Source organism: Zophobas morio, unplaced genomic scaffold (assembly GCF_036711695.1).
Source record: "Zophobas morio isolate AGI-343-1 ecotype UQ-CSIRO unplaced genomic scaffold, CSIRO_AGI_Zmor_V1 ptg000022l, whole genome shotgun sequence".
NCBI classification, from domain to species: Eukaryota; Metazoa; Arthropoda; class Insecta; order Coleoptera; family Tenebrionidae; genus Zophobas; species Zophobas morio.
In genome coordinates, this window is record NW_026972127.1 from 5,399,141 (window position 1) to 5,412,534 (window position 13,394).

General features: G+C 31.4%; 2 protein-coding genes across 2 annotated transcripts; both read left to right on the forward strand.

Moving 5' to 3' along the window:
- The first annotated feature begins 1,207 nt into the window (after nucleotides 1–1,207).
- On the forward strand, nucleotides 1,208–8,684 carry LOC135133844 (uncharacterized). Its single transcript, XM_064062363.1, has 10 exons — nucleotides 1,208–1,396; nucleotides 1,447–1,859; nucleotides 1,908–2,018; nucleotides 2,071–2,173; nucleotides 2,221–2,373; nucleotides 7,436–7,624; nucleotides 7,679–8,091; nucleotides 8,144–8,254; nucleotides 8,302–8,404; nucleotides 8,453–8,684. Exons 1-10 carry the CDS (start codon nucleotides 1,246–1,248, stop codon nucleotides 8,605–8,607), a joined length of 1,902 nt encoding a protein of 633 aa, XP_063918433.1. The 5' UTR covers nucleotides 1,208–1,245; the 3' UTR covers nucleotides 8,608–8,684.
- LOC135133464 (alpha-tocopherol transfer protein-like) lies at nucleotides 4,323–5,642 on the forward strand. Its single transcript, XM_064061875.1, has 5 exons — nucleotides 4,323–4,511; nucleotides 4,562–4,974; nucleotides 5,023–5,133; nucleotides 5,186–5,288; nucleotides 5,336–5,642. The coding sequence occupies exons 1-5, from the start codon at nucleotides 4,361–4,363 to the stop codon at nucleotides 5,488–5,490; spliced, it is 933 nt and encodes a 310-aa protein (XP_063917945.1). The 5' UTR covers nucleotides 4,323–4,360; the 3' UTR covers nucleotides 5,491–5,642.
- Nucleotides 8,685–13,394: the final 4,710 nt, after the last annotated feature.

Consider the following 13,394-nt stretch of genomic DNA (forward strand, 5'->3'; position numbering starts at 1 on the left):
ACATCACTTTTAAAGCGTTTTCTTGTAGTTTTAAGCCAATCAGACACCCTAGGGATTCGGAAAGAGCAACGAAACCATCAAATTTTAACTAGAAATCTGTTTTTCGTCGATTTTTATTAAGTCTGAACTATATTTCGACATTTTTTTATGATTCTGTACGACAAAACACACTTAAATTAGAGCATTACTATCAACGGTAACTTGGCCACGGAGTTTATAAATGACAATTTTCAGCTCTTAAAGCAACGTTGGCGGGAAAAGCAACTACAACGCCAACAGCAAGTTTATAAATCTCGCTTTAGTTTAATCAGGATTTTTTAAAATGGAAAATTCATCTATTCTTAAAAAATTATGTACACTGCCAATATTTAATGAAATCAGTGGGGAAATTGCATGGAACTGATATTATGTACACATTAATATTATGCAAATTAATGTAAACCATAAATTCTTTTATTGCTTGTTGATAGCCAGATGTTTGTATGATAAAAATAATTTACGAGAAATGTATTGTGAATAATAATTAAAAGTCTAATCGTATGAAAAATTTTTTTTTGGGATTTCTGCCAATCTTATAAAACCTTAACAATAAAAATCTTTGAAAATTCGTTGTTTTTGTCCAAAATACCCAAAGTTAAGTTAAAGTGAATAGCCGAACTCGAAACAATGAAAATAAAACAAAAAATTAATAAAGATCTTAGAAGATAAGTGTAAAAACAAGCTAAATGTCGATCCCTCTTCTTCAGTGTTGTTCCAATATATATATTTTTTATTTTCTCTAACGTCATTTTAACTATGTTGTTCATGTGCCTATATCTACAATTTTTAGGAGATTAGATTTTAAAAGCAACAGCTCAACTCGGGTACTGCCTTGGAGAGAAAAAAAAAAGTCTCTTTCTGCTTCAAAGCTTACTTTTTAATTTTTAAAATTGTAATTTTACTATTCCTACTATAAAACTAGTGTCAGCAGATCCTTCTAATTTAAGGCCTGATAAAGCACTGTTGCTACGGTTACCCGGATATTAATTCATAAATAACTTGTTTACCATAACATAGCAATGACGAATGACTATCTTAAATGAATTTAACCGTAATGGAAAAAAAAATAATTGAGCACATAAAACATAAACTTGTTTTACTTGAATGATTTATTACAGCTTATTTAACTTTACAATAAAAAAATATTTTGCTAGTATTCGATGAACGCTTCATGTTACACTCAAACCTTCTAAGGTCTCCACAATAATGGAACCAGACGCAAAATTATTTCAAGTCCAAAACAACACTATCGCTTCAATTGTCCAACTGTACAACAAAACTGAAGAATCGTTGGCTGACGATGTTCTAAATTTAAAAAACTGGATGAAAGGTCAACATCACCTTCCCGAAATTTTAGGTAAGAAAACGACTCAAACTTAACTCGTAACACAATTAGTAAATTTATAGATGATAAAAGTCTGCAAAATTTTTTAATCCTTAATAAATGTAACCCAGAAAAAGCCAAAGAAAAAATCGACATGTACTACACTTTCCGAAGTCAAGTACCTAATTTGGTCAAAAACATGAATCCTCGATGTTCCAACATGAAAACCGTGGAAAATCAAATGTACCATGTACCCTTACCAAAACTAACCAAAGATATGTACAGAGTGTTCGTGAATAAATACCAAATTAAAGACAACCAGGAACAAATTGATCCCTACGACATACTTAAAATGGCTGCCAACTTGCAAGAAGTGAGATTAAAAGAAGATATCATGTTTGGAGATGTGATCATTTTTGACTTAGAATGGTCATCTGTACGTTTCTTGTCAAAACTGACGCCAACTTTTCTTGTGACAATGTTAACTTTGTATAAAGTAAGTATAAGAAAAAATAAATACCTAAATAATAACATTTTCTTGCAGAAAATATATTCGCTTCGAGTGAAGGGTGTCTATGTCGTTAATACTATCCCTTACGCCAGCACGTTACTAGCCATCGGCAAGACTTTGTTGAAGCCTAAATTATTCCAAAGGGTAAGAGTCGTCGTACTTCAAGGCGAACATTTAATTTTACTATGAAATTTAGATTCATTTTTGCAAAGACACGAGTATTTTGAGGGAACACTTTCCCTTAGAAATGTTACCAAAGAATTACGGTGGCACCGAAAAGTCAGTCGAGGAATTGCATGGTATGGATAACATTTTAGTTTGGAGTAGTTTTAATGTGAATTTTTAGAATTATGTCGGCTGAAGTTTCAAGAATATCAAGACCGTTTCGATCTCTTGGATAAATTGAGAGTGAATGAAAGCTTAAGACCAGCCAGACTTCAAAATGAAAACGACGAATTTTTGGGTTATTATGGAAATTTTAGAAAGTTAGAGATTGATTAACGTTTATTTTACACTTTATCGAAATATTGTTTTCCCTGCTTATTATTATAATAAAGGTCGATCCGACACAAAAATTATAATACTCACCCTGTATAGCTAATCTGAGAGTTGCAAAACCATTTACTGCTACGATTGCCCTTGATTTACACATTACATTTACATAGTGATCACAACAACAAACTTAAAACATGGTTAAAATTGTACATTTTTACAAGGAAACGTGGGTGGAGCCTAATTGCAAAATCGATATTTTCTTATACATATGTACAAATTTTCCATTTTGAAGATGTTTAGAGTTCATGTTGTGAAAAGAAGTCTACACATATTAAAACAAAAAGGCAAAATGTAAACCCGCCCACCCACCCAATCTTTATTGTGATGATTTTTTTTCTTAGAAACTTAAAACGCGTTTAATATGGAAAATTTTGGCAAGGAAATATGGATTTTGAAATTAAAAACACAACATGCCTTACATGGTAATTTCTTGTAGATAAATAATAACGACTTTGCAATTAAATTCCGCTTCTTTGGCTCACGACGATAAAAAAAAATCATCACAATTGAGATAGGGCGGGTGGGCGGGACCAATATTTTGCCGTTTTTTCTTAATATGTGTAGAGCTATTTCGACAATAAGAAACTTATACCATGTCTAAAATGTTAAATTTTTATAGTAAATCAATTTAAATCTTCCACTTTTCTTCTTCAACCCATTTAAATATTGCAAAAGTTGAACACCAAACATCACTTTTAAAGCGTTTTCTTGTAGTTTTAAGCCAATCAGACACCCTAGGGATTCGGAAAGAGCAACGAAACCATCAAATTTTAACTAGAAATCTGTTTTTCGTCGATTTTTATTAAGTCTGAACTATATTTCGACATTTTTTTATGATTCTGTACGACAAAACACACTTAAATTAGAGCATTACTATCAACGGTAACTTGGCCACGGAGTTTATAAATGACAATTTTCAGCTCTTAAAGCAACGTTGGCGGGAAAAGCAACTACAACGCCAACAGCAAGTTTATAAATCTCGCTTTAGTTTAATCAGGATTTTTTAAAATGGAAAATTCATCTATTCTTAAAAAATTATGTACACTGCCAATATTTAATGAAATCAGTGGGGAAATTGCATGGAACTGATATTATGTACACATTAATATTATGCAAATTAATGTAAACCATAAATTCTTTTATTGCTTGTTGATAGCCAGATGTTTGTATGATAAAAATAATTTACGAGAAATGTATTGTGAATAATAATTAAAAGTCTAATCGTATGAAAAATTTTTTTTTGGGATTTCTGCCAATCTTATAAAACCTTAACAATAAAAATCTTTGAAAATTCGTTGTTTTTGTCCAAAATACCCAAAGTTAAGTTAAAGTGAATAGCCGAACTCGAAACAATGAAAATAAAACAAAAAATTAATAAAGATCTTAGAAGATAAGTGTAAAAACAAGCTAAATGTCGATCCCTCTTCTTCAGTGTTGTTCCAATATATATATTTTTTATTTTCTCTAACGTCATTTTAACTATGTTGTTCATGTGCCTATATCTACAATTTTTAGGAGATTAGATTTTAAAAGCAACAGCTCAACTCGGGTACTGCCTTGGAGAGAAAAAAAAAAGTCTCTTTCTGCTTCAAAGCTTACTTTTTAATTTTTAAAATTGTAATTTTACTATTCCTACTATAAAACTAGTGTCAGCAGATCCTTCTAATTTAAGGCCTGATAAAGCACTGTTGCTACGGTTACCCGGATATTAATTCATAAATAACTTGTTTACCATAACATAGCAATGACGAATGACTATCTTAAATGAATTTAACCGTAATGGAAAAAAAAATAATTGAGCACATAAAACATAAACTTGTTTTACTTGAATGATTTATTACAGCTTATTTAACTTTACAATAAAAAAATATTTTGCTAGTATTCGATGAACGCTTCATGTTACACTCAAACCTTCTAAGGTCTCCACAATAATGGAACCAGACGCAAAATTATTTCAAGTCCAAAACAACACTATCGCTTCAATTGTCCAACTGTACAACAAAACTGAAGAATCGTTGGCTGACGATGTTCTAAATTTAAAAAACTGGATGAAAGGTCAACATCACCTTCCCGAAATTTTAGGTAAGAAAACGACTCAAACTTAACTCGTAACACAATTAGTAAATTTATAGATGATAAAAGTCTGCAAAATTTTTTAATCCTTAATAAATGTAACCCAGAAAAAGCCAAAGAAAAAATCGACATGTACTACACTTTCCGAAGTCAAGTACCTAATTTGGTCAAAAACATGAATCCTCGATGTTCCAACATGAAAACCGTGGAAAATCAAATGTACCATGTACCCTTACCAAAACTAACCAAAGATATGTACAGAGTGTTCGTGAATAAATACCAAATTAAAGACAACCAGGAACAAATTGATCCCTACGACATACTTAAAATGGCTGCCAACTTGCAAGAAGTGAGATTAAAAGAAGATATCATGTTTGGAGATGTGATCATTTTTGACTTAGAATGGTCATCTGTACGTTTCTTGTCAAAACTGACGCCAACTTTTCTTGTGACAATGTTAACTTTGTATAAAGTAAGTATAAGAAAAAATAAATACCTAAATAATAACATTTTCTTGCAGAAAATATATTCGCTTCGAGTGAAGGGTGTCTATGTCGTTAATACTATCCCTTACGCCAGCACGTTACTAGCCATCGGCAAGACTTTGTTGAAGCCTAAATTATTCCAAAGGGTAAGAGTCGTCGTACTTCAAGGCGAACATTTAATTTTACTATGAAATTTAGATTCATTTTTGCAAAGACACGAGTATTTTGAGGGAACACTTTCCCTTAGAAATGTTACCAAAGAATTACGGTGGCACCGAAAAGTCAGTCGAGGAATTGCATGGTATGGATAACATTTTAGTTTGGAGTAGTTTTAATGTGAATTTTTAGAATTATGTCGGCTGAAGTTTCAAGAATATCAAGACCGTTTCGATCTCTTGGATAAATTGAGAGTGAATGAAAGCTTAAGACCAGCCAGACTTCAAAATGAAAACGACGAATTTTTGGGTTATTATGGAAATTTTAGAAAGTTAGAGATTGATTAACGTTTATTTTACACTTTATCGAAATATTGTTTTCCCTGCTTATTATTATAATAAAGGTCGATCCGACACAAAAATTATAATACTCACCCTGTATAGCTAATCTGAGAGTTGCAAAACCATTTACTGCTACGATTGCCCTTGATTTACACATTACATTTACATAGTGATCACAACAACAAACTTAAAACATGGTTAAAATTGTACATTTTTACAAGGAAACGTGGGTGGAGCCTAATTGCAAAATCGATATTTTCTTATACATATGTACAAATTTTCCATTTTGAAGATGTTTAGAGTTCATGTTGTGAAAACAAGTCTACACATATTAAAACAAAAAGGCAAAATGTAAACCCGCCCACCCACCCAATCTTTATTGTGATGATTTTTTTTCTTAGAAACTTAAAACGCGTTTAATATGGAAAATTTTGGCAAGGAAATATGGATTTTGAAATTAAAAACACAACATGCCTTACATGGTAATTTCTTGTAGATAAATAATAACGACTTTGCAATTAAATTCCGCTTCTTTGGCTCACGACGATAAAAAAAAATCATCACAATTGAGATAGGGCGGGTGGGCGGGACCAATATTTTGCCGTTTTTTCTTAATATGTGTAGGGCTATTTCGACAATAAGAAACTTATACCATGTCTAAAATGTTAAATTTTTATAGTAAATCAATTTAAATCTTCCACTTTTCTTCTTCAACCCATTTAAATATTGCAAAAGTTGAACACCAAACATCACTTTTAAAGCGTTTTCTTGTAGTTTTAAGCCAATCAGACACCCTAGGGATTCGGAAAGAGCAACGAAACCATCAAATTTTAACTAGAAATCTGTTTTTCGTCGATTTTTATTAAGTCTGAACTATATTTCGACATTTTTTTATGATTCTGTACGACAAAACACACTTAAATTAGAGCATTACTATCAACGGTAACTTGGCCACGGAGTTTATAAATGACAATTTTCAGCTCTTAAAGCAACGTTGGCGGGAAAAGCAACTACAACGCCAACAGCAAGTTTATAAATCTCGCTTTAGTTTAATCAGGATTTTTTAAAATGGAAAATTCATCTATTCTTAAAAAATTATGTACACTGCCAATATTTAATGAAATCAGTGGGGAAATTGCATGGAACTGATATTATGTACACATTAATATTATGCAAATTAATGTAAACCATAAATTCTTTTATTGCTTGTTGATAGCCAGATGTTTGTATGATAAAAATAATTTACGAGAAATGTATTGTGAATAATAATTAAAAGTCTAATCGTATGAAAAATTTTTTTTTGGGATTTCTGCCAATCTTATAAAACCTTAACAATAAAAATCTTTGAAAATTCGTTGTTTTTGTCCAAAATACCCAAAGTTAAGTTAAAGTGAATAGCCGAACTCGAAACAATGAAAATAAAACAAAAAATTAATAAAGATCTTAGAAGATAAGTGTAAAAACAAGCTAAATGTCGATCCCTCTTCTTCAGTGTTGTTCCAATATATATATTTTTTATTTTCTCTAACGTCATTTTAACTATGTTGTTCATGTGCCTATATTTACAATTTTTAGGAGATTGGATTTTAAAAGCAACAGCTCAACTCGGGTACTGCCTTGGAGAGAAAAAAAGTCTCTTTCTGCTTCAAAGCTTACTTTTTAAATTTTAAAATTGTAATTTTACTATTCCTACTATAAAACTAGTGTCAGCAGATCCTTCTAATTTAAGGCCTGAAAAAGCACTGTTGCTACGATTACCCGGATTCATTAATTCATAAATAACTTGTTTACCATAACATAGCATGACGAATGACTATCTTAAATGAATTTAACCGTAATGGAAAAAAAAATAATTGAGCACATAAAACATAAACTTGTTTTACTTGAATGATTTATTACAGCTTATTTAACTTTACAATAAAAAAATATTTTGCTAGTATTCGATGAACGCTTCATGTTACACTCAAACCTTCTAAGGTCTCCACAATAATGGAACCAGACGCAAAATTATTTCAAGTCCAAAACAACACTATCGCTTCAATTGTCCAACTGTACAACAAAACTGAAGAATCGTTGGCTGAAGATGTCCTAAACATAAAAAACTGGATGAAAGATCAGCATCACCTTCCGGAAATTTTAGGTAAGCTAACGATAAACTCGTATTTGACTGTTAACACAATTAATAAATTTATAGATGATAAAAGTGTGCAAAATTTTCTAATTTTAACTAAATGTAATGTACAAAAAGCAAAAGAAAATATAGACATGTACTACACTTTACGAAGTCAGGTACCTGATTTGTCCGCAAATGCGAATCCTCGTTGTTCAAACATGAAAGAAGTGGGAAAGCTAATGTACCATGTGCCCTTACCAAAATTGACCAAGGATATGTACAGAGTAGTCGTGGAGAAATACCGAACTAAAGACAAAGTGGATCAAATTAATCCCTATGACATACTTAAAATGGGTTTTAACTTGCATGAAGTTAGATTGAAGGAAGATATCATGTATGGAGATGTGATCATTTTTGACTTGGAAGGAACATCAATACGCTTCTTGTCAAAACTAACACCAGTTTTTCTTCTGACATTTATTACTTTGTACAAAGTGAGTACATAGACAAAAAAATAACAAAACGATAACACTTTGTTTCTTTCAGAAAATATATTCTCTTCCAGTGAAGGGTGTGTACGTAATTAATGCTGTCCCTTACGTCAGCACATTACTAGCTATCGTCAAGACTCTCATCAAACCTAAATTATTTGAAAGGGTAAGACACGTACTTGGAAAGGAACAATTAATTTAGTTTGATTTTAGATTCATGTTTGTGAAGACGCGAATATTTTAAAGGAGCACTTTCCTTTAGAAATGTTACCAAGGGATTACGGTGGTACCGAAAAGTCAATCGAGGAATTGCATGGTACTGACAAGATTTTAGTTTGTAATATTTTTTTATTTGAATTTGTAGAAATGTGCCACCTGAAGTATCAAGAATATCAAGACCGTTTCGATCTACTGGATAAATTAAGAGTGAATGAGAATTTAAGGCCAGCCAGACTTGCAAACGAAAACCACGAATTTTTGGGATATCATGGCAATTTTAGAAAATTAGGTATTGACTAACACTTATTTTGCACTTTATCGAAACATTGTTTTCCTTGCTTAAGATTACATATGTATAATAAGGGAAGAATTGGCTTATCGGCATTGCATTAGATAGTTTTTTTGAAATGTCCACTTCAAATATATCTAGAACATAATATAATTCTAATTATACTGCGTGTAGTTAACCTTGATATATATAAATAGAACCCTGCATCAAAAAATTTATTAAAATGAGAAAAAAATGTATTAAAAAAAATATGAGATGGTAAAAACTAGTCTCGCTTAAACAACTTTCAAAATTTATTTAGTGGTACTCTCAAAAGTCGATGAACGGTTCAAACCTTTTAAGCTCTCTGCACTTCATAAGGTAAAAAACAATGACAAAACACACTAAATTATTTCGTAACCAAAACAACGCTCTGAGTTGAATGCAGTATTCAACAAAACTGAAGAATCTCTAACTGAAGAAATCCAGAACTTGAAAAACTGGATGAAAACTCAAATTGTGCTTATATGTAGTTCAATCGGGATTTTATTTTCTCTTTTATTCAAGTACCGCTTTGACCATTTTGGTTATTTTAATAATTTTGACAAATTTTTGTTAATTCAGATTCAATACCGAAACCGGTTTTTCAATAGAAGAAAATATAAAATCTCTAACCCTTGCATTAACTTTGACAATAATTAATCAGTGTGGCTTATACCAAGTCAGGTCGGGTCATATCAGGCTGGGCTTCGTCAGGTCAAACCATGGCCGACTAGTATAAAGATTATGGCCTGTCCAAAGGAATGTCAAAGGTACATTACGTGCTGCCATCTATTAATAATTCAAAAACGACAAAAGAATTATTAACACCTTTTGAAAGGCACAAAGGCATTCATACCGAAACAAACCACCATTACACGTTTTGAAGTCCCATAATGTCAAGTCAAATTAAAATTTTGCTAAATTATTAAGTAATTATTAATAGATAGCAACACGTATCGTACCTCTTGGACAGGCCATAATCTTTATACTAGTCGGCCATGGTCAAACTAAGCCAAGTCATAATATGTCAAGTCATGTCAGGTCATGTAAGGTTAGGTCAGGATTGCTCAGTGTAGGTTAGGTCAGGTCATGTAAGGTCAGATTTTTTTTAGAAGAATGAGCGGGTGGGCTAAATTTAATTTTTTCAGAAAATAACAGTAAAATTGAAAAAAGGAAACATTTAAAAATCAAAAATTCAGAAATTGAAACATCGAAAAATTGAAAATTTTAATACTGAAAACTAAAAAATTAAAAATCGAAAAATTGAAGAAATAAAAAACCGCAGAAACCGAAAGGTTGCAAAATAAAAATCGAAACTCTAAAAAATCAAAAAATGGAATATTTGAAGAAATCGCAAAAATTGAAACATTCAGAAGATGTAAAATCGAAAAATTTTAAATTAGAAACTATAAAAATGTAGACATAAAACTGGAAAACAGGAAACAAGAAAAAATCTGAAAATTTAATATATACCCATTTTAAAAATTTGAAGAACTCATAAATCAAAATATCTAATGATGGAAAATGACAATATAAAAAATCGAACAATTGAAAATTATAAAAGTGTAATTTTATTGATAAATCGTAAAGGTGGGTTATTTTTAACGTCTGTCTTACAATATTTTGAGGAGAGATAAAGAAAGGTACGGGCTTTGTTTACTTATACAGAGTGTTTATAAAAATGTTTTGATTATTACAATTTTCAAATATCGATATTTCAGATTTTGCAAATAGAACAGACTATATTTTATTACTGTATCTCATTCTTTACTTTTCTTTCTTTTTTGCTGACTATTTTGTATATGTAAAGTTGAATTTTGCGATTTTTTAGTTTTCTAAGAGACAAATTACTGTTAGATTTTGAGGACAAAAAATAGAGTAAGATACAGTAATAATAACTATAAAGCATATAGTTGTATGGTGTCTGAAAAGCAGATATCAGTGAGATTATTTCGGACAATATGAATGCCATGGTTGTTAACCTTGTTTATAATCACTAATCACGGACAATACAACCTCCATAAAAAATATATCATAAGTAGAAAAAACCAAAGACTATTTAAGTGACGTAAAACATCAGGCATAAGAAAGTTGTTTTATCTAATCCTTACATTTTTTTTTACAAGTTCTTTATTAACATTCGATCAACTCCAAATACTTTAATCCCTTCACTTCATAAGGTAAAACATGTCTAAAGACACAGTACTATTTTCTATCCAAAGCAAAGCTGTGAGTTCAATTTTAAAAGTATACCTACAACAAAACTCAAATTTCGTTGGCCGAAGATGTCCTAAACTTAAAAAACTGGATGAAAGTTCAACATCACCTTCCCGAAATTTTAGGTAAGTAAACGATAAACTCGTATTTGATTGTTAATTAAAAAATTTACAGATACAAAAGTGTGCAAAATTTTCTAATCTTGAATAATGTAGTAATGTAGAAAACGCAAAAAAAAACATAAACATGTACTTCTGTACAGAGTGTTCCTGCAGAAATACCGAACTAAAGACAAAGTGGAGCAAATTGAACCTTATGACGTACTTAAAATGGGTTTTAACTTGCATGAAATTAGATTGAAAGAAGATATCATGTATGGAGATGTGATCATTTTTGACTTGGAAGCAACATCAGTACGCTTTTTGTCAAAACTAACACCAGTTTTTCTTCTGACATTCATAACTTTGTACAAAGTGAGTACATAGACAAATAAATAACAAACCGATAACATTTTCTTTCTTTCAGAAAATATATTCTCTTCCATTGAAGGGTGTGTACATAATTAATACTGTCCCTTACGTCAGCACATTACTATCTATTGTCAAGACTCTCATCAAACCTAAATTATTCGAAAGGGTAAGACACGTACTTTGAAAGGAACAATTAATTTATTTTGACGAATTTAGATTCATGTGTGTAAAGACGCGAATATTTTAAAGGAGCACTTTCCTTTAGAGATCATACCTAAGGATTACGGTAGTACCGAAAAGTCAATCGAGGAATTGCATGGTACTGACAACATTTTAGTTTGCAATATTTTTTTATTTGAATTTGTAGAAATGTGCCACCTGAAGTATCAAAAATATCAAGACCGTTTCGATCTACTGGATAAATTAAGTGTGAATGGGAGTTTAAGGCCAGCCAGACTTGCAAACGAAAACGACGAATTTTTGGGATATCATGGCAATTTTAGAAAGTTAGACATTGACTAACACTTATTTAGCACTTTTCTTTGCTTAATATTACATATATATAACAAGAAAAGAGTTGGAAGATATAAAAACAAAGGGAATTACTAACAATGTTGATCAACAATCTGCTCCAAATATAGAGTAAGTTATTTCAGAAGCTAGGGATCGTATTCATCGTGAAAAAAACATAATTATCACAGGTCTCCCGGAAACAAATGGATCACCTGAAGATCGTAAAAGGAAAGACATGGAAAAAATAACGCAAATTATATCTACCGCTATTCCCGAAAATGATTACAAAATAATGTCTGCCATGCGTCTCGGAAAATCCAGCTCTACCAAACCCCGCTCCATTAAAATAGTTTTCGATAATTCCGCCACAGTTAATGTTTTAGTTCGAGCTAAACCTAAAATCGACTCTGTTTATTTTAACAATGATTTAAGACCCATGCAACAACAACAAGCCTATAATATACGCAAAGAACTTCGCACAAGACGCGAGAATGGCGAAAAGGATCTCCGTATACGCTACAAAATTGGTATGCCTACAATTATCAAGGATACAAAAAACCTCACTCCGATCGTAAAACAGGATTAAGTCTTTTCTACCAAAATGTGCGTGGTTTACGAACAAAAACGACAACTGCTTTTCTAACTTCCTTGAATATGGACTACGATATTATTATATTAACAGAAACTTGGCTTTGTAGTGAGATAACAGATGGTGAAATTTTTAGTAGTGACTACACAGTATTTCGCTTAGACCGTGATCTTAGATCCTCGGTAAAGGCTCGTGGCGGTGGTGTTTTGATAGCTGTGCGTTCATACCTTCTAACCGACATAGTACGCGTTCCTACTACTATATGTGAAGAATTATATGTTTCCATCAGGTGCGAAAACTATTTATTAATATGTGGCGCAGTTTACATTCCTCCAAATTCTAGTATTGATACTTATCTTCAAAACATTGCCTCCATTGATTGGATTCAAACATCTTTTCCTGATGCTTTACTTTGCATAGCTGGAGACTATAACTTACCAAACCTTGTTTATTCATCTACTATAGAAAACCTTATAACAGGAACTAGTGATAAAGATAAAATTATTTGTGACAGCTTTTCTTCACTAGATTTAATTCAATACAATCGCGTAGCTAATAACAACGACGTTATCCTCGATTTAATACTTAGTTCAATACCAAATACCTTTGTAAAAAAGTTATCTCAAGGTTTAGTTCCAATCGATTCCCACCATCCGCCGCTTTTGACGCTTATTAATTTACCATATTCTACACCCTCTATTGCTCCATTGGCAAGTTGGCGTTATAATTTTAAAAATGCCAACTATAGCGAATTAAACGACTACTTTTCTTCACTTAATTGGAATTCTCTACTAGATTATAACGATATAAACTCAGCAACTGACTCTTTTTATTCTATTATATTTTCTGCTATCGATATATGTATTCCTAAATCTAGACTACATAATTGTCATTTTCCAGCATGGTACAAGCCTGACACTATCCAACTTATTAATAAAAAACGTAAAACTTTAGCCCTCTATAGAAAAACTTCAAATGAAAGTCATTA

Bases quoted from the DNA above. Each gene is read 5' to 3' on its own strand.
- LOC135133464 (XM_064061875.1), top strand. From the start codon at position 4,361: ATGGAACCAGACGCAAAATTATTTCAAGTCCAAAACAACACTATCGCT. The intron at 4,512-4,561 runs GTAAGAAAACGA...GTAAATTTATAG, and splicing joins TCACCTTCCCGAAATTTTAG to ATGATAAAAGTCTGCAAAAT. The intron at 5,134-5,185 runs GTAAGAGTCGTC...TATGAAATTTAG, and splicing joins AGCCTAAATTATTCCAAAGG to ATTCATTTTTGCAAAGACAC.
- LOC135133844 (XM_064062363.1), top strand. From the start codon at position 1,246: ATGGAACCAGACGCAAAATTATTTCAAGTCCAAAACAACACTATCGCT. The intron at 8,092-8,143 runs GTGAGTACATAG...TGTTTCTTTCAG, and splicing joins CATTTATTACTTTGTACAAA to AAAATATATTCTCTTCCAGT. The intron at 8,255-8,301 runs GTAAGACACGTA...GTTTGATTTTAG, and splicing joins AACCTAAATTATTTGAAAGG to ATTCATGTTTGTGAAGACGC.